General features: G+C 42.5%; 2 protein-coding genes across 5 annotated transcripts in view; one reads left to right on the forward strand and one right to left on the reverse strand.

Moving 5' to 3' along the window:
- The first annotated feature begins 6,910 nt into the window (after positions 1–6,910).
- On the forward strand, positions 6,911–8,258 carry LOC122663259 (caffeoylshikimate esterase). Its single transcript, XM_043858948.1, has 2 exons — positions 6,911–8,000; positions 8,213–8,258. The coding sequence occupies exon 1, from the start codon at positions 7,029–7,031 to the stop codon at positions 7,995–7,997; it is 969 nt and encodes a 322-aa protein (XP_043714883.1). The 5' UTR covers positions 6,911–7,028; the 3' UTR covers positions 7,998–8,000; positions 8,213–8,258.
- Positions 8,259–14,134: 5,876 nt separating this feature from the next.
- LOC122663226 (helicase-like transcription factor CHR28) overlaps positions 14,135–21,591 on the reverse strand; it is a 115,226-nt gene continuing 107,769 nt past the window's right edge. For all 4 annotated transcript variants that reach the window (XM_043858931.1, XM_043858929.1, XM_043858923.1 and 1 more), the window contains one exon: positions 14,135–14,559. In XM_043858931.1, coding sequence (XP_043714866.1) covers positions 14,455–14,559 — 105 coding nt within the window. In that variant the 3' untranslated portion in view covers positions 14,135–14,454. The remainder of the gene's footprint in view (positions 14,560–21,591) is intronic.

A 21,591-nucleotide genomic window follows, 5' to 3' on the forward strand; every position in this document is an offset into this window, starting at 1 on the left:
CACTCGGGGGATGGCTTTATGCATAGAGAACCTCATTAGCGATCAGAGGGATGAGTTCACAGAACAAAAAGGAAAGCCGATGGAAGACCTCGTCCCATGCCCTCTTAGCGAGGATAAACCCACCAAGATAGTGCAGGTTGGATCGTTGCTAGACGAAGAACAGAAAGGTAAGTTGGGGCAACTCTTGAAGGAAAACTCGGATGTCTTCACATGGTCGGCCTCCGACATGCCAGGCATACCTCGGCACATTGCTGAACATAGGCAGCACATGGATCCAACTAAGAAACTAGTCGAACAGAAGTGGAGGAATTTTGCCCTCGACAGACAAGCTGCAATCAAAAAAGAGGTCGAGAAGCTGAGTTGTTCGGGGTTCATCAGGGGGGAGAAATTCCCTACTTGGATTGCAAACATCGTGATGGTTCCCAAACCAAACGACAAGTGGAGAATGTACATGGACTATACCGACCTAAACAAGGCATGTCCCAAAGATGAATACCCCCTGCCAAGGATCGACTTGCTAATCGACGCGACCGCAGGTCATGAGATGCTAAGCTTTATGGATGCATACTCAGGCTACAACCAGATCCTTATGAAAGAAGAGGATGAGACCTACACGGCGTTCAGGACAGATCAGGAGAACCAATGTTACCGTGTTATGCCGTTTAGGCTATAGAATGCAGGAGCAACCTACCAGAGGATGGTCAACAAAATGTTCGAGGCACAGATCGGGCGCAACATGGAAGTGTATATAGATGATATGGTTGTAAAAAGCGTCAAGGCCGAAGATCATTTAGCCGATCTCAAAGAATTGTTCGAGGTATTTAGGAAACACCAGATGAAGTTGAACCCGGCAAAGTGCACCTTCGGCATGACATCAGGAAAGTTTCTAGGCTTTATGGTTTTGGCTTAAGGCATAGAAGCTAATCCGGCGAAGATCAAGGCCATCCAAGAGATGTCGCCACCCCGAACAGTAAGAGAGGTACAAAGGCTGAATGGAAGGATAGCAGCCTTGACGAGGTTCATGTCGTGAGCTGAGGACAAGTGCCTTTCATTCTTTAAAACTTTGAAGAACCTAAGAAGCCCCAAAGACTTCACATGGACAAAAGAATGCTAGAGAGCCTGTGAGGAATTAAAAGAGTATCTGGAAAATCCACCATTGCTGGGGCGACCAGAACCTAATGAAGAATTACAACTCTACTTGGCCACAACCCCAGTAATGGTAAGTGCAGTGTTATTGAAGGAGGAAGGCAAGCAGCAGAAGCCCATCTACTACGTCAGCCACGCATTGATCGATGCAGAGACCAGGTACACCAAGATCGAGAAGATAGCCTATGTACTCGTGATCACGAAAAAGGAAGCTAAGGCCATACTTCCAAGCACATACGATCGTAGTACTCATAGACCTACCATTGAAGAAGGTGTTACATAAGCCAGACATATCAGGACGATTGATCACCTGGGTGGTGGAATTAAGCGAGTATGACATCAAGTTCCAACCTCGAATGGCAATCAAGGGTCAGGCCCCAGCAGATTTTATAGTTGAATGCACTTTCTCAGAGACTGAGCTAGAAGTGGTGGAACCTGAGCATGATTGGGGATCATGGGAGATGTTCGTAGACGGATCGAGTAATGTGGCAAGGAGCGGAGCTAATCAAGGATCATGGGAGATGTTCATGGACAGATCGAGTAATGCTTCAAGGAGCGCGGCTGGGTTCATGATCACCAGCCCTGAAGGTTTTTGGATTCAATATGCACTCCAGTTTACATTCCAAGCCTCTAACAACGAGGCAAAGTACGAGACATTGCTTGTCGGACTAAAAGTTGTAAGAACCAATCAAGTCACTCACCTAGCCGTCCGAAGTGATTCTCAACTCGTGATAAACCAAGTAAATGGGGAGTACGAGGAAAAGGATGAACTCAGGGTGTCCAGCTTGATGCGTGCTCGAGATCTAGTAGCACAGTTTGAGATGTTCGAGATGGTTCGAGATGGTTCGAGATAGTTCGAGAAGGTTCAAGATTTATTGGGAAGGACCCTACATAATTTCCAAGCAAATACGACCAGGGACATATCGCTTGAAAACTCCGGGGGGTAAGAAGATAGATCGACTATTGAACTCTGAGCATCTGAAGAAGTTCTACTAGTGAATGATCAACCGCAGTCATTTGAGTTTAGGTTAGTTTATTTTCATGTTTCAAGAATTTTTTGAAGTTTTGTCTAAGTTGAAGATTTTCAAGTAATAAAAGCTCTTAGTTGCACCTCTCCATTGCCGATCAAGTTTGCACAAGCACCAAGGCATATCGGCTACGAGGCTTTATGCCAACCAAGGCCTTCCGCCACGAGGCTCTATGCCAACCAAGGCCTATCGGCCACGAGGCTCTATGCCAACCAAGGCCTTCGACCACGAGGCTCTAGGCCAACAAAGGCCTTCGGCCACGAGGCTCTATGCCAACCAAGGGCTTCGGCCACAAGGCTCTATGCCAACCAAGGCATATCGGCCACAAGGTTCTATGCCAACCAAGGCTTATCGGCCACGAGGCTCTATGCCACTAAGGCCTTCGGCCACGAGACAACAGACAATAGTAAATCGCAATACATACAAGAAAAGAAGTAAGACTCAAGCCCAAAGATTCAAGGTAAAGATAGTACTGAGATTCTAAAAGCAACTACAAGTACATGAAAAAACAAAGTATCCTACAACATAAAAGAAAGACATAACATCATAGCTCAAGAGGAGCAATAACGACAATGTCACACTCTGAAGATGACACCCTTGAGGATGAAGGAGAAGGAGCCCTGGAAAGCTGAGGGGGAACTATGCTCGGGGATTGAACCACCTCAACACCCTCCTCCGGACAAGGGTCATCTGCTACTATCTCATCGGTATCCGTAACGACAGGAGGAACATAGCTCTGAAACTCGATAAAATCATAACCGGGAGTTCTCTCGAGGACAAAGCCCACGACGTCATTTATACCCATAGTATAAACCTCATTACTGTATGCGCATAACATATCCTCACAGGCTCGAGATACTCAAAAGTTAGCCACAGCTTTCTCACGGGCGTGGACAAGATCGACATCATGCTTCTACCATAAGGCACGAAGCTCATCCTCAAGGGCTCGGACCCTAACAGATAAGTCTGTGGTCCCGGCCTCCAAGGTAGCCTTCTGGGAAGATAATACATGAATCTCCTCGGCCATCTGCCTCTCCCAGACGGCACCCTCTTCACACGCTACTTTTCGCTCCAAGATGTCCCTCCCCAAACTCTGCAGGCGCTGGGTATACTGAACATTCTGGGAGGCGTACTTCTCGAAGCGTAGCACCGCCTCGACAGTACGATAATGGACCTACAACCAAATTGAAGTCAGCAAACCCCCAACATATAAAAATAAGAGAAGAGAAAATAAAGAGGTGCAAACTCACATAAGCCATATCTCCACAGAGAGACTTCCTCAGCTCAGAATCGCTCATCCCCTGTAGGAGCTCACGGTCGAAAGGAAGCCAGCCCTTATCCACCCACTCTCGAGCGATCTCCTCGTTGGCCGTGACAGAATCCCCATCGTGGATTTCTCATAGAAGGACTAAGGGAGAAGGGGTCGGTGGATCCTCGCCAGCACCAACAGAAGAGGCCACCTCCTTACCGTTGGAGGAAGAGAGAGCGGCAGCACCAGAAATAACAGTAGAAGAAATGACAACTGGACTCAGTCAGGGAAGCTTGAACATAAGGGAACCCCTCCCTTTACCCAGAGGTCTGAGACCACTCTTCCTCTTCGCACCCACAGCTATGACTACCCTAGGCGGGGAGGTCAGGATATTGGCAACATCAGCATCCCCTGTCACGACAGGAATAGAGGAGACATCCTTACGAGGATGCGAGGCCTTGAGGGCCACCTTCAGAGCCACCTTCTTCTTCGTGGCATTGGCATGAAAATGATCGAGGTTGGGTCGAAGATTCACTGGCAACGGTAGCATAGAAAGAAATTGAGTTAGAATCAAGACAAACAAAAAGAGAATCAAAACACAGATAAAAGACCAAACCAAGAACTCACCGGGACTCAACTTCCAAAGGAACAGAAAGGCTTCGACTCCAACTGGCGAACGTCAAACTTCTTACCCTTCAGGCACCAAGTGAGAGACTCGTTCTCAAAGTCATTCAGGTCGAGAAAACGGTTCACATTCCTCAGGTCAATCGCCCCCCCAATGGGTCCGAAGTGGGCATTGAGGGATCATGACAAAGAAAAATCTATCCCTCCAATGCTTAACTGAGTTAGGGATCCTCTTGAAGAAGTCGAAGTTGGCAAAGGGACCTTTGAGGGGATAACGGCAAAAATGGTACCACTCATCTCCCCTCCTCAACATATAAAAATGCGAGAATAAAGGAATAGTAGCGGCACGACCCAGCCGAGCAAAGAACACAAAGAAGCCCAAGATGACCCTCCAGGAGTTGGGTAACACTTGCCCGGGGGTGAGATGCCAATGGTCTAATACCAAATCGACAAACTTAAAGACAGGAAAGCAAAGACCGAGGGAGAACGAAACCTCATAAAGGCATATCTCATCCGCCCGGTGGGAGAAAGCACGATCACCTTCCTCAAGGGCAAGGAGGATGATCTCAGAAGGAATGTGATATAACTGACGTAAGGTCGCTAGGTCAGAGGTGGTCAAGATACTCTAGTACTACCCCATCCTACTAGTTATATCCATCACTGGGGGAGACACCTCAGAATCATCTCCATCAAAATAACCATCTAAACTTGGGCTCTCGTCAGTGCGGAGGGGACCAGTGGTACCCTCGCCATCATCACTAAGTAGAGGTCTAGGGGAAGGCAATAGTGGGAGGGTGTCCACATCAGACTCAGACGAGGATGAGCCTGAAATAGGCCCATCAGTGGCGTACCCCTCGTGTATAGCATCAAGATCAGAGTCACTTGACATGGCCATAGGAAGAGAAAACTTACTCAGATGAAGCTCTCCAACACCAAGTCAAGCACCTCAAGAGAGAACTGCAACATACCCAAGCAACCAAGTTAACACCCAAAAAAAAAAAAAGAAGATGATGGTAGACAAACTTGAAGGAGACCATGGGCAAGACCGCGGGTGAGAACGCGACGAGACCACGGAGGAGACCGCGGGCGAGACCAAAAAGAAGAAAAAGATGGGAGAGACCAAAAAAAAAAAGAAAAAAGTGATGGGAGAGACCAAAAAAGAAAAAAGAAATGAGAGAGACCAAAAAAGGAAAAAAAGATGGGAGCTGGAGACCAAAAAGATGGGAGAGATCAAAAAGAAGAAAAAGATGGAAGAGACCAAAAAGAAGAACAAGATGGGAGAGACCAAAAAAGAAGAAAAAAACAAAATCTCTCAAAGAGGGAAAATGACAAGCACTTGAGGGGCAAGAAAAGTAGACTTAATGAAGAAGGTGAAAAAAGGTAGAGCTCCAATGAAAAGAGAAAACGAAAAAGTGAAGAGAATGAAGAAAAAGTAGACAAAAAATAAGACAAAGGGAAAATAAAAAGGGTAGTGGAAAGGATTTGAACCCCTCACCTCTCCTACTTACTAAGAGGAGAAAAAACCATCTATCCTAAGAAGTGAAGTTCATCCAACGGTCATGAGATGCTCATCAAAAAGCTCCCTCTAAGAAGCTTTAATTGCAACAAGCCCCTCACAAGCTTGAAGACAACAAGGGTACTACTCTCTTGAGCATTCCATTCCAAGAGAGTGGGGGGTAAGTGATAAACCAAAAATACACGGGCCAGTCCCGAGATGCTACGTGTCCTGACCCAAAGAAGAGGCTAGCCCAAGCTGGGCCACGACAGAACCCATTCGATAAATCCAAGAGGAATAGACCCAAGAAGTCATCCAGAGACCAAGTCTTCCATCCAAGCCAATGAGGTCTAACCATGACGTCACCACCAAGGTCTACGTCATCTTATCATTAGAAGGACGTTATCCCAAAGAGATGTGATGCTATCCGGACTCATACATCAAGGATCGTTATCTAACACGTAAAAAACACACATATCTATCTATTAGGGAACCTCTTCCCTACCAAGACTCTACGTCTCATAAAGAGACACCCTACTATGTGATAGACTCTTTCACGAAGAATACTTATCACCAACAGGGACTCTCCACACTGCTATACTCAACTATAAATACTCAGGTATTCTAACCCATTATTCATCTTGAATTGCAGTAATTCATCTGTTGCTAAGAGAGATCTAACTAAGGCATCGAAGAGTCCTAGGCCGGAACACTGGTTCTCCCTTGTCCCTGACGTCCTTTTACAGGTTGCGGCATCCAAAGGACCTACCGAAGATTTCTAGACGCAACACATATGTACACATTGTATATGATTGTATCACAATACAGGCACGTGTGATTGATTTCAATGGTCAACATTTAATGATTCTAATTTGACTCCTACCAAAAAAGTGGCTGAAGTGATGCTCTGTTAACCGTGGATGGAGGGAAACTCGGTCCATAAGTGAAATAGAATTACGACCAGAACCAAAGGAAGGGAGAGCACTATAATATAAACAAGGAAAAGAGAACTCTACCTGGGCACGTGTGGTATGCCGCCCCTGCACCCAGACACAGGGGCAGGTGAAATGACCGCCGCTCTTCGAAAAATTCTGCCTTTCTATGGGGGCACGACGGTCCTTGCCCTTATGTCTAGGCTCAAGGGCAACGCAACACACTGCACGCACCCATGTAGTGTTCTTTCTCCCTATAAAACAATGTAGAATCACCAATATTAAAACTGATGCCGATGAATGCTTGTTAAGGGGATTATTAGTCGCACACGCGAGTGCTGCGTCGGGTGTCCCATTGACCATTGTAGGAGTAAGCGGTGCACGCAAGCATCGCACGGTTGCGTGCATTTAGCGTTTCTCATGACCCATGCTCGCATTCCATCCAATCATAGAACATTAACGGAATGTACTGCGAATGGCAGAGCAAACTCTGAAGAGCAGACAGGGTCAAAACACACAAAGCCAAACCAGCTTCACATCTGCTTCTCCCGAAAATGGAGGAATCCCAGGAACTGCTCCATTTTTGGGGAGACGCCAATGTTTCGGAGGAAGAATACTATGAAGCCCAAGGCATCCATGGCTCCAAATCCTTCTACACCTCTCCCAGAGGGCTTTCCCTCTTGACCAGGTCATGGTTACCCCTCTCTTCCCCTCCACGCGGCATCATCTGTATGGTCCATGGCTACGGCAACGACATCAGCTGGACCTTCCAGTCCACCGCAATTTTCTTCGCGCAGATGGGTTTCGCTTCCTTCGCTCTTGACCTTGAAGGCCATGGTCACTCCCAAGGCCTCAAGGCCTTCGTCCCCAATGTTGATCTCGCCGTTGACGATTGCTTCTCCTTCTTCAATTCAATCAAAGAGAAGCCTGAATTTCATGGGTTACCCTCTTTTCTCTACGGTGAATCGATGGGAGGAGCTATTTGCCTTCTGATTCATTTCAGGGATCCCAAAGCATGGAAAGGTGCAATTTTGGCTGCACCCATGTGTAAAATCTCCGATTCGGTGAAGCCCAGATGGCCAATCCCCCAAATCCTCTTCCTCGTTGCAAAATTCTTACCCACCTTGCCAATTGTTCCCACTGCAGATCTTCTGGATAAATCTGTCAAAGTTGCTGAAAAGAAGTTAATAGCAGGAAAGAATCCAATGAGGTATAGAGGGAAACCAAGGTTAGGTACAGTAGTGGAACTTCTTCGAATTACTGATTATCTCCACAATCGGCTCTGTGATGTGAGTCTTCCATTTATCGTTTTACATGGCAGTGCAGATGTTGTTACTGATCCAGATGTAAGTAGAGCTCTCTATGAAGCCGCAAAGAGCGAAGATAAGACTATAAAGATCTATGAAGGAATGATGCATTCACTTCTGTTTGGAGAGACAGATGAGAATGTTAAGATTGTTCGAGGTGATATCTTGTCATGGTTGAACAGTAGGTGTGAAGGGAGGGAAATTGTTGTTTCATAGGAGGATATATGTCTTCTACACATCATCAAATGTTAAAAGGGAAGTACCATTTTATTTTAGTTGTTGCTTTTATGTCTATGACAAATACTTCCAAATCTATTGAAAGAATATTAGTACTACAGTTTTCATGTCATTTCTTATGGTGGAGAATTATCATTTGTGGACGCAACAAGACCAACCAAGGCTGTTTATAGACATGCTTCGTCTACTGGCAATCATTCTCATGGTTCTATTCAATTATGTTGAGAAACGATGCTTTCATGATCGATGAAAGTCCTCAACAGAACATTTTTTGTGCATATCTTCTAAGTCCAGTCTCTGACAAATGAAAAAATTTGGGTGAACTTGGCCTACTTTCCTTGATTCTGTTTTTTCTCTTTTTCTACTTGCATAAATTTATATTTTTGCTAGAATGGAAATAAAGAAAACCCAGTGGTAATAATAAGTCTGTAATGATGGTATAGAATAAAGTCTATGAACATTTAAATGCCGTAGGCAAGGGAAATGTTGTCTCAGAAGCAATCTATAGGGAAAATTGTCTTCAGAAGCAATATATGATTGATCTACCTTTATCATTTTCATTGATACAAGAATCCACATAGGCAAGGGAAAACTGTCTCAGTGGCAATATTATGATGGAGATAGCTTGATCATCTTCTATGGTAGCAGAATCCATATTGGGCAACTCACCCTTATGTCCAATTGGAGTATCACCTTATGGGAAGCCATAACCTGAAAAGCATTTTGATTTTAAACAATGATAATCATATGTTATAAAAATTGGCCACCTTTATGTGGCTAGCATTTAAAGAAACATTCCACATCAGAGGATTAGTGTCATATAAGCTCATATGACTTGGTTGTAACACATGCAAGTGTGGTGCTCTGCTTCTTTGATGATGGAGTTGGCTCTATATTTACTCCTCTAATAGTTGGATTCATTCTGCTTCTTGCTGCAAATATAAAATGAAATATTGGAAATCTGAGTATCTTCAAGTCCACTAATTGCATTTAGAATGTTAACCTCAAGAAGCTATAACAAACTTGCCCTTTAGTGCTTGTACAAATACAGGAAGAAACAATGTCACCTTTATTTTATTTATTTATTTATTTTTTATGAAAGAAGAGAAAATATATTATATAGAAGGCAAATTTACAGGAATGTTATGGACAAAAGATGATTTGTTTAGACGAGCTTTGGAAGCCCAGAGGTTAGTTAGAGTCAACAAAAGAAGATCCTTGGTAGTAACAAAACTAGGCTTGCTAAAATTATTAAAAATATCCAAAAAATAATGCATCAATGGCCAAGGCCATGCAACTTGAGTTGGAGATGGAAGAAGGTCGGGTAGCAATTGGTTCAAGCGCCAAACTTCTTTCACCTTCAGCCCCAGCTTCAAAGCATGATCAAGACCTGCTGCAATGCTAAAAGCTTATGATTCCAAATACAGCAAAAATAATGTAAAGAAGCTCTCCTGAGTCCATGAACCTTATAGTTTGACACAGACGGAATATTAGATCTGAAAAATAAAAGATCAGATTTGAAATAAGAAGGTAAAAAAAATAGAATTAAGGAGAGGGAAAAGGTAACCGCATATGATGGAGAAGATGAAAGGTCAGATGAAGTTGCACATTTATTGGATGATGGTGTAGGTTCAAGAGGAAGAAGAAGAAGATAGGTTGACGTTAAAGGAGATATGGGGAAGAAAATATGGGAAAGAGAAAGAAAAACGAGATTAGGAAGAGGGAAGGGATAGAAAGACTCCACGTACAGGGGGGGTTGCTCACACAACTATTCTTGAAAAATTCCGAAGGAATCACTTCAATTTCTAATTCAATGATAACTCAAATTCATGCCTTACATCATTGGGTTACTAGGTATTTAAAGAAGAAAATGACTCTTGGACTTTAACAAGAAACATTAAGGACTAGCACACTATTCTAAACTAATTATTAACTTAGAAACTAATACCAATAAAGTATTAAAGACTTAGACTTTAACTCTTAATCTCCTAATCTAGAAATTTAAAAAATTACATTAATACACCTAAGAATACGAAAGACAAAACAATAAAAAGGGAAAGACTCTATGTAATCTATTATTCTAGAGAATTTCAAAGGTCATGTGGGGCCCACTTAAGTCCACCATGGAGGGGAATGAACTTGGCCAACATAGAGGCCACGCAAGGAGGCTGGCTGGTTCTCGGCTAACCACGCAGAGGGCGGGGCTGGGGCTCTCCTGGCTTGCCCACGGTTTCTAGTCTTGGACCAAAAATGCCTAGCATCAATTCTTCCTTTCTGGATATAAAAAAAAAACCTCGACAGAAGTGCTCACAAAATTCCTTTGTAATTTGAACGCCGATTTGGTGGCACATAACTTGAAGCAGTTGATTGGGGTGCAACTCCATTGAAAGGTACAGTAGGCTGATCTGTCTTCGGAGGAGAAGATGGTTGTTAACAAAGGCATGTCTTTCAACTTATGTGACATCATAAAATAAGTACGTCCTCCTTGGTTAACTCGGATGGTGTTCCGTGCACCATTGTAAAGAATTTGTGTCAAGGAAGGGACTAGGCATGACACATCATAATGTAAAGCGCCAAATTGTAGATGCACTTCAACAACAGTATGGGCTTCTTCTTAAGCTGTCGGTCCAAATCCACGCAAATGAACCTTCCTGTAAAGCATCTTTTGTTGAAGGTTGAGTGCCTGAACCAAATCAATAGAGATGACGTTTGCTTCCGCACTGGTGTCAACAATGGTATGGACAGATTCTGCCTCATCATTGTGCAAAAGATGTTGGATATGTGTGTTCATCAAACCCGATTCGATCCGATTTATTATGTATTAAACAGTTCATACATTTTTGTTTAATATGTTCATATGCGATATAAATTTTTGATCAATGTATGGTCCATAAGTATTACTTTAAATTGATAGTCACGACTAGGGTTTAGATTGGGTAGCCCTTATCATATGGTCGTCGCATTGGGTATGCCTAGACATATTTGATGTTGGGGTACAAATGCGAAGACGCACATGTTGATGTGTGTATTGGTGAAGAATCTTATTTTGTCAATTTCCTCATGTATTACTGCCAGATGTAGGTTTGAGATAGACATGTGTCACCAAAACTCAGTACTTGAGAGGGCCTTATCATTGCCTGATGTGAGCGTATGATTTGGTTCACCAATGACTACGGTTCAAGAGAACTAAAGCCAGTGTTCTGAGAATGTATAAATATTAAGTGAGTGAAAGAGTCACCCAACATGGTCTCCACTGCTCGATTGAGGAACATCAAGGGGAGTTAGTCTGTGGATGGTCGGATTTGAATCAGGATCTTGCACTATTTTGTTAAATGGTTTTTGCAAAACATATTTTCACATAAAAGGATAATTTATAATTATGTATTTGATTAAAGAGTTTAATCGTGTTTTGCGGATTTCGATCACATACATAGACGCTCCGATAAGGACATGCTCCATGGAATGGAGTTTAGCAGTATGAGTGTACATGCCCTAGATTCCATGACGATGATGTTGTTTAGTGGAGGGTTAATGCATAAATTGGTATGCAGGGGTATTTCTAGGATTTTTTTAATTAATAATTAATTTATTTAAATTAGTATAGGCTTGATGCTAATTAATTAAAGGTCCATTAATGTTTAAATTAATTAATTATAATTATTTCCTTTTAGATTCTGCTTCTTCACTAATTAGAAGCCCGTCAGGAAAGCCCATCAGGGTTTTAAGTCAAACGGGAGAGAGAATGTCAGACTCTCACTGGGAATGAGGAAGCTCTTTAGAGCCTCACCTATTTAAACACACCAGGGGGGACGGTCAGAGCAATTCAACCTTGGATGGATTTTTCCCCTTGGAAATCGTCCTACCTCTCTCTTTCTTCTCCCTTGCTCTCTTGCTCTCTAGAGTTGTGAGATTGGTTAGGGTTTTGGAAACCCATGTTTTTTGGATTAGATCCAAGTCTTGGAGATGAAATTTTAGTTTGACTTAGGGATTTTCTACTGCATCAAGGAGTTCTAGATTAGGGTTTTCTTTATCGGCCCATTAAGGGAAGAACCATTATCTGGAGGAGGAGCAACGCTTGAGGCTCAACAGGTTAGAAGATCTTAATGTTTATTTTATCCATTAAGTTTTATTAATTATTTGATAATCATGGGATGTGAAAGAAACCCGAATCAATCTATTTTCCGCTGCGCATTCGGATATGGGATGGATCCCTCTTTCCATGGGATGGAAGGAGATGACCTGCTCTATTCTTGTAGATCCCATAATTTTATGGTGTAAAATTTTTATACCAAACCCTAATAGGGATTCACTAGGATTCCCATGGACAACTATAGGAGACTCAATTTTTATTTAGAGTTTCCATAGGCAACCATGGGATTGCCCTAGGGTCACCATGGGGCTGACCCAGACTTTCCAATACTTGTGAACCCAAGAAGATCCCATGACTAATCCTACAGTTTGGCATTAGAGTCACTTTTCTCACCCCTGGATATCACATAATTAATTGTTAGATGTAATTATTGTGTATGAGATGCAAATTCTTGATTTAAAATATTCTTTGTTGAATATGGTTATGAATGTTTGCACATGGGTGGGTGGTTAATTGGTTGTTATTTTTATGACAACCTTCACATGTGGCACATGGGTGGTTATATGGTAGCTATTTTTGTAACAACCTTCCCATATGCACATGGGTAGTTGTATGGTTGTTGTAACAGCCTTCCCATGTATGATGATTAATGGTTATTCAAGACATCTATAGTCGATTCAAATGGAATGGCTGAAATCTGAGGGTTCAGATTAGCTTTTATAAAAAGAAAAAGAAATCGATCGTTTGCTGCAATAAGTGGAAATGGGAAGAAAAAGGGAAAGAAATGGTGTGGAATGGTTTCTGCTATTGGAAAATCAAAGATTGGATTAGGTTTGGGGACCTCAATCATGGGAAAAGAAAGGGTGGAGAAGAAGAAGGAAGAGGAAGACGGTATGCACTCACTGGTTCTTCCCCTGGCTCAGGGAGTGCCACCATTGTTTTTCAGGGTTTTCTTCACTGTGAGCACCACTACCAATCAATTGGAGAGTAAAAAGATGAGGACAATAATGTCATTCTACCCTAAAAAGGGTATATTGATCATAAAATGACTCAACCTCTTATCATTTAGCAAGCAACTAATGAGAACAACTAACGACAAAGGTGTATTTGTCAATTATTTTGGAAAGTATGGGTGGCATGCGTAAATATCAAAACCTCATAAGTGTTTCTACAGATAACAGATACCTCAGGGGAAGTACGTGTAAAAAACCACAAATAAAAAGAATACCGACACAAATACCAATCACAGATTTACAATTCAACAAGCATGCATACGAAATCCCTCTATTGAATTGCGAGAAGTACTTGATACGAAGGCTGTGCACCTTTGTTGCGGGAAGGTCAAGAGAATGCAAGAAAGGTTAACGTGAAAATATATAGAAATGTGTCGAGATCAGACGAAAGTGGAACGGTTGTGTTTGGTATGCATTCTAGATCGGTTTTGCATTATCGGATGATAAAAATAGTTGTTTCTATTGTTTGAGAATGTGAAATCATTCTAGAATGCATACCAACCACAGCATTTAGTATCAAGCTTTTAGGGCATCCAGCAGCTACATTCATATGGTGGTAGAAACCGTAGATTAGCTCCGAGTTTCACTGTGGTGGTAATATGTTGAATAGGTGTTTGCAGGTGGGAGTGATGGTTAATCAATGGTAAGTCTCTGTAGAAAGACACAGACAACCAACATAATAATACAGCGATGTCTTCAAGCTAGTGTAACAAATTGAGATGATGAAACAAAAGGAAGATGTGGTTATGGGTTTCAGTATTATCATTCATTTCAAAAAAATTTCCTTCACCCTTTAGAAGATACAATAGAGAAAATGGCTAAATGATTTAACAGACCCAACATTTAGAGAAGGGGGGGGGGGGGGAATCTATTTGAACAGAATGGTATCCGTCAATAGCATTCATTACAATGATATTTCAAAAATCCAACCTCTTGTACCAGAGAACTGGCCCAGAAAGTCCAATCTACACCTTGGAAAAGAATCTTGTACAAAAGGGAAGGAAACTATAAGGGGAAAAAAGGAAAACACTGCAGACTCATTGAATCTATTCACAAGATCAGCTGGTCAACAATCAATGTTCTATGTTAGTTCCTAAATGTTGCCTAAACTTTACTGACATATGATGACTTTACTTGCTAGCTCATCAATCCACCTGAAAAGGTGACTTTCAATCACCTTGGGCTCTACTGGAACCAACAATTCCTGTGTAACCTCTTTACAAAAATTTAGAACTGCCTCCTGAAACCCTCAGCCTGGGATTTCTCTAAGCTAATGAGACAATGATTAGTGAGCAAATATCTTCAAAATCTCTGTTGACCAAAAAAATCAGTATCACACCATAAACAGGTATTTCAAGTCGTCCACGGTAAGGCGAGTCTGGTGACTACCAGTCTCATCCTCCCCAAATGCAGATGCTACCATCTCTCTCTTCTTTTGCTGCCAAAACAAAAAAAGTTTGTACCATGAGTGCCCACAGGTCATCAAAGGGGAAAAGGGCTAAATTGAAATGTTCAGGGAAGAACAAGAAATATATCTACTAATACATACTTCTCAAACATGATAATGTACATTTTTCCGAAATGCATAATATGAAGAATGGGCACCACACACGCACATGCACACCCACACATATGCGAGCACTCACGGGCACAAACACACACACAGCTCATATTATGCACACAATTCATACTCCAATTCACATGGATCAAAGGTAATTGATACAGAGCTTGAATGCTGCCTTCTATATTGAATATTGCTCATTGTTGAGTAGGTGGTTTTGCTGCCAATTCCAAGAGACATCTTTTCAATGTTCTCAGCTTTTTCAGGACAGGTATGGGGTAAGAGATAATATATATCCCACCCCAACCTTGTTAGAAACCAATATTTCCTCTCTGGTTTTGGCCAGAGAGAGAGAGAGAGAGAGAGAGAGAGATTTTCATAAGGGCTTTGAGAGAGTACAAGAGAAGAGTGAGACTTATTAGGGCTTTAGACTGAGGGTTAAAGATGCACTATGAGACTGAGGCTACATGTGTACTATGTGCAAGGCCTCAAGTTTGATTACCAGAGGAGGTTGAGATCTTGTAGGTCTTGTTATTCTTTAATTGTTATGGGTGAAGACAGATGCTTGGATTAAATGATGTTATTGCATGCCTAGAAAATCCTACATGTCCATTATTTGTTCAATGAAAATCTACCTTCACGAAATTGTTAAAACTTCAACTTCTTTTCTAAGAAAACCCACCTCACCAATTGATATTGACCATTATCTTAAAAGTTGAAAGGTAATGCATTTAACATTATAAAAGTCAGTTTGCTGAAGTATATCGAGCTCATAGGGAATTAGGGTAATCACTATTAGAAGATTGGAATATTTTAATCGAGATTACCCTCCTATGTCTCTCTTCTATTTGTGGTTTATAATTTTTTTTTGGGTGAATAAAAATTTCATTACCAAAAGAGAGGAGAAAGAAAAATACAGAGGGCCCCAAAGGGGGAAACCAACCAGCCTAAACAGAAGCCAGAGGAACCAAGGAAACATTAGAGAGACCCCAGGAATGAACAATGGTCCTATTCCTCGGGGTGTCAATACAAGAAGAGGGGGGGATAGAAGATAACTTTGCTTTAATTTCAAAGGAAATAGAATCCCAAATCTTCTGGAAAGGCCGAGAGTTGGAGGTTCATTTTCTCAAATTGCGGTCCATCCAAATATGATTGAGAGTAGCACAGAACGCCAGCTTCCCAACCAAGTCACAAGCAGAGGAGCCCGCAAAAGTCATAACAATCCAAATCCATTCTCTAGAGAAGGGAAGGATACTTCTACGAGAAGGCCAGCATTTGAGGAGAACACCCTTCCAAATGGCAGCAGCAGTAGGGCACTCAAAGAAAAGGTGGTTCAAGTCTTCATCATTGTTCCAACAGAGGCAGAAAGCACGAGAGACTAAGATCTGGCGGCTGCAAAGAAAGGCTTGAGTGGGGAGGCAGTTGCTGAAGACTCTCCAGGCTGTGAAGCAGTGCCTAGGAATGTGATGTTTGAACCAAAGGAGCCTACGCCAAGGAACCAAAGGGCCTTTCAGACGAACAAAATTCCAAGCAGCCTTGGAAGAGAAGGAGCAAGAGTCGTTCGAAGACCAAGTAACACAGTCGCCTCTTGAAGCAGCACTTCTAGAGACAGAGTGGAGCTCATTCCAGATAGCAATGAGGGAAGGGCCAGCTGGGGGGGGAGCCCAACCATTGTGACCAAGAATGTCAGCAACCAAAGAAAGCCTATGTAAGCCAGAGGAGTATATGGTTCTAGGGGTAATCTGGTGCAGAAGAATTCCCCTAGGATGCCAGTTGTCAAGCCATAGGTAAGTAGATCGACCATCGCCAATGTTGGAGCGAATGACTTGAAGGACCAAGGGACGGCTGGCAAGAATCTTCCTCCAGACCCAAGAGGCATCAGATAAAGAGGAGGCAGTCCAAATGGAGTCATGGCGGAGAAGACCCGAATAAATCCAATCCACCCAAATGCTCTTTTTTTTCGAGGCAATCTTCCAGAGAAGCTTGATGATACTGGCTGAGTTGACATCTTTGATTCTCCTAATGCCTAACCCTCCTTCCTTCTTGGGAAGGCAAACAACAGCCCAACTCAAAGGATGAGTTGACATCATATTTGTGGTTTATAATTAGGATTGCCTAGTCCTAGTTTTTTATTTTCTGTTTAGTTCCTATGTAACTAGGATTCCTAATATGATTAGGAATCAATACTCCTTTGGTTGTAATATAGTGCATATAAATAAGAGGGAGGCTGTCAAGTTCGATCATTCTTGACAGCTCTCTTCTCTTCTTCCTCTTCTTCTTACTCTCGGTTCTGATTCTCTAAGTTTGTATTCAGTTACATGGTATCAGAGCACACACCCTATGTCGCATATTGCTACAAATTAAACCCTAGATGAAGTTTTCAATTGAAAACTAGGGTTCTACTACTTACCTAAAGTACAAGATCGATTGGAGATCATCAACTCAAAACTGCAGTTTCTTCTTGAAGAATATAGCTGTGAACAATGAAGATCTTCTGAGTCCACCCCTACCAGTTACCATACCCATACCATCACCTAAACCAGTTCAGGTCTATCGCCGGTGCCACCCACCTAATCTACCACTACTACTGTCCCGGACACCACTGTACCTACCACAATACCCTCTGCTCCCAACGTTCTGACGATACCATTCAATACTACAGATGCCGCTCCTCAATCCAGTCAATCTGATCCTGATGTTGTAGGCTCCATCGATTTACCAGTCGCTGTTTGTAAAAGGTACTCGCTCTAGTCAAAAGTCCCACAAATCCTTCACTGTTTATCCTATTGAGCAATATGTCTCCATTTCTCATCTTCCGTCCCACTATTACCCACTTGCTTCTGCTTTATCTACCATCTTTGTTCCTAAAACCCACCATGAGGCTTTTTCTCACACTGGCTAGAAGGCCATAACGGACATAGAGATGGATGCTTTATTATCTAGAAATACTTGGAGTCTCTGGGGTGGGGGCTGGGAGCCGTAGGGTGCGGCAATTTCAAAGCCTTGAAAGAAAGTGATGGCTTCATCTCCAACATTGATGGCTATGTTGATGAGGGGCCTTCTGTGCTCTTCCTCAAAACGGCTGAGAAATCCAACACCCTGGCACTAATCGAGCAACAACTGGCGTTTTTTTTTGTTCCTCGCAGCGCTTGTTACTGGCCCCGGAAACGTGACCCTTTACTTGGGAGGCATCACTGTCGACTCTAGAAATACTTGGACTCTCTGGAGTGGGGGCAGGGAGCCGTAGGGTGCGACAATTTCAAAGCCTTGAAAGAAAGTGATGGCTTCATCTCCAACATTGATGGCTATGTTGATGAGGGGCCTTCTGTGCTCTTACTCAAAACGGCTGAGAAATCCGACACACAGGCACTGATCGAGCAACAACCGACCTTTTTTTTTTGTTCCTCGCAGCGCTTGTTACTAGCCCCGGAAATGTGACCCGTTTCTTGGGAGGCATCACTATCGACTCTAGTTCATTGGAGTAGTGTAGCTTGATCATCACTAACTATAATTCTCTAAATTCAGCTTAAACTTTGTATCTGGGCCCTCTTTCCACAGAAAAATCAGCCAAAGTGAATTCTAGCAGCTTAAGTAGGAGGAGTTTGAATGCTGAGCAAGGAGAGGCTGATTGGGTGAAGAGCTGAAAATAGAAATTTAGAGGGTGCTCGACTGATGGATTTTTGGTGGCTGAGCACTGCTAGTCTCTGTTTTTGATTGTTTTGTTGCAGAGCAGCAGTAGAGTCGAAAAAGGGGAAGCATGAAATGAAATTTTAAGCATGCTTTGATAGAAATTGAACTATTTTCAAGAGTTTTTGAGCAGCTAAGCTACAAAGGACAGATATTCCAGATCTGTCCAGTTGTTTTTCTTCTTCTAACAAATCCAGTGTTATCGTTTCATTCCTTCTTCGATTCTTCAATTCTCAATTCCTCTCTTGTGTTATTTTTTCTCCTAGTTTTTAGTGCTAGGTGGATACCATGATTTCTTCTAAGTTTCATGTCGTTTTTAGTTACATCTCTTTAGTTATTGTGCTGACTTGGCCAGAATCTGAGAACTATGATTTTGTTATCCAACTATCAGAGATTCTGTTCTTGGTTTCTGAAATTTCTGGTTGTTTGAAGAATTGTGTGGGCCCATCTATAGGTCTCGGGATTAGCGCCTGAGATCCCATATGGGTCTAGGCTTTTATGTCTTTTATTTTGGTTTATTCCAGATCTGCCCCTAGTCCTCTTTATATTGTTTTTCCCTCATTAATGAAGATTGTCTATTACGGCTGCAAATCTTCTTCTCCTTTTTACTTCTTTTATTTCAGCAGATTACATGGTATCAGAGCTGTAGGCCTGCACAAGCTCTTTTCATGTTTCTTCCTTCCTTTCCCCTTTCTCTTTTGCGATTTTTGGTTAGCCTTCACAGAGGGTCACGATCAAGGAGAAAGGGGTGATTTTTCACCCCTGCGACGATTTTATTGGTGATTTTTTGGTTGTGGTTTGGGCGTACATGATGTGAATCTGCTTTCCTTCAATTAACAGCAGATTTTTGGTGTGTTTGTGATGATGGTTGTGTGGATGGTTGATTGGCAATTGAGTGCCATATTGCTGGTCTGATATTTTTTGGGAGTTCTTCTATGCTCGATAGAAGTTTCATCGATTTTCTACGAAGTCGTGAGGGCTGTGTGCTGGTTCGATTGGTGGCAGCATATATTGAGGTGTTGTTCTTGCTTTCTGTTAGGAGTAAGGGGGAGTCGTGAATAGGCTAGCGTCAGCCCCTATTCACGATTCCTCTATTGGGGGTATTTTTGTCTTTGGGTGTTATTTTGTTTTACCCTATTTAATATTATGTTTTGGGGGCAGTCAGACTAACGGCTGAAGCCCCAACTGTGCAGTTTCTCTCCTTCCTTCTCCTCTCTTCTCTCTTCTTCTTTCTTCTTCTTCACTTAAATTTACATGGTATCAGAGCAGGGACTGTAGGAGTCGATCATTCATCCTTAATCCTTTCTCTGTTCCTGTGTTTTAATTTGAATAAGCCTGCGGTTTTGAAGACTTGAAGTTTTGGGATTTTTCGTGATCTGATCTTAAAGGGGATGCAGCACCCTTTGCTGCAGTTTTTGTGGTTTATGTGAGACTAGTTCATGACTATACACAAGAACTAGGTCTCAGTTTTGTGGTTTTATCTTTGGTATGTGCCAAGGTTGAGATCAATTCAGGTTTTGTGATTTTATTGTTTGGTGGTGATTGCTTGCTGCTGGCTGGTCCTACAGTTTCAGCACTGTTTATAATTTCAGAAGTGTTTGCAAGTTAAGAAGTGTTTGCTGTCCATCAGTTTCAATCTGTCCGGGACTTCTTTGTGAAGATTTAATTTGTTTAGTGAAGCATGGGTGATGCAAAGACTACTGTGACTGAACTGTCCTCCTCTCATCGTATTACCGAAAGAAAACTTGAAGGGATTTCTAATTTTCAGCAATGGGAAAAGGTGGTTCGATTGGCCTTGACAAGACGTGATCAACAGGATCATCTCACAAAGCCAAAGCCTGAAGGAGACACGACATGGGATACGGTGGATGCAAGAATATTGAGTCAGATGTTGAACTCAATGGATAATCAGATTGCAGACCTGGTTACTCACATTGACATAGTAAAGGATTTATGGGAATACTTGAATGTCTTCTATTCTGGGAGGGACAACTTGTCTCGAATTTATGACCTGTCCCAGGCTTTTTATAAAGTGGATCAAAAGACTCTGACTGTAACCCAATATTTTGCAGAATTCAAGCGACTATATGAGGAGCTGAATTCCATTCTTCCTATCACATCTGATGTGAAAGAGATGCAGCAACAGCGAGAGCAGCTGGCTGTTATGGTATTTTTGGGTGGACTTTGAAAAGAATTTGAGCCAGTACGGTCTCAAATCCTCGGTGGGAATAGGGTAACCACACTTTCAGAAACTTTTTCTTGACTTTTACGGGTTTCTCGTGAGAACAGCCAAGATTCCACTCATGGTAATGAGAGTTCAGCTCTTGCAGCCTTTCCCAACCGTGGGTCCAATGGTGGGACAGGTACGGGCAGCAGTCGTGGTAGCCATGGTCGTGGGTCAGGGAACAGTAAAGCACCCACATCCGGTACTTCAGAGACTTCAGGACAGGTGCGCACTTGTCATCATTGTGGCAAAGTTGGTCACATTCAGCGCTTTTGTTGGAAGCTTCATGGTAAACCACCTCAGTTTGCAAATTCAAACAGCAGTGATCCGGTGGTTACCCCTCCTTCCAAGCCTGAGGGTAAAACAGTGACTATGTCTGATGAAGATTATGAGCGGTTTATTCAATTTCAGAATTCTCAGTCATCTCAATTCTCCACTACTACCCTAGTTCAGCCAGGTAATGCTATTGCATGCCTATCATCTACTTCTCGTCCCTGGATCATTGATTCAGGTGCTTCGGACCATATGACTGGAGCATCAGGTATTTTTTCTTCATTTCGTGAATCTTCTTCCAATGTTGTGTTAGCCGATGGCTCTCTTGATAAAGTTCGGGGTACAAGCACTGTGCACGTTACCCCCTCTTTGTCGTTGTCCTCCATTTCTTACTTGCCTAAATTTCCTTTCAATTTATTATCTGTTCGAAAATTTACCAAAGCTAACAATTGTTCGGTTACCTTTTTTCCTGATTATTGTGAGTTTCAGGATCTCCAGTCGAGGAAGACGATTGGTAGAGGTCGCATATCTAGGGAACTGTATCTTCTTGACGACGCATCCACTGTGGCGTGTTCGAGTGTGGCACTTCCTCATCAGATTCATTGTCGTTTGGGTCATCCTTCATTGCAGAGTTTGTAGATTTTAGATAGTCGGTTTCAGTCCTTGTCTAGTTTGCAGTATGAGTCTTGTCAGTTTGGGAAACTTCACCGTGTAAGTTATCCCCC

Source organism: Telopea speciosissima, chromosome 1, assembly GCF_018873765.1.
Source record: "Telopea speciosissima isolate NSW1024214 ecotype Mountain lineage chromosome 1, Tspe_v1, whole genome shotgun sequence".
NCBI classification, from domain to species: Eukaryota; Viridiplantae; Streptophyta; class Magnoliopsida; order Proteales; family Proteaceae; genus Telopea; species Telopea speciosissima.

What these genes read in the sequence shown, in the direction of transcription:
- LOC122663259 (XM_043858948.1), top strand. Translation starts at nt 7,029, where the DNA reads ATGGAGGAATCCCAGGAACTGCTCCATTTTTGGGGAGACGCCAATGTT.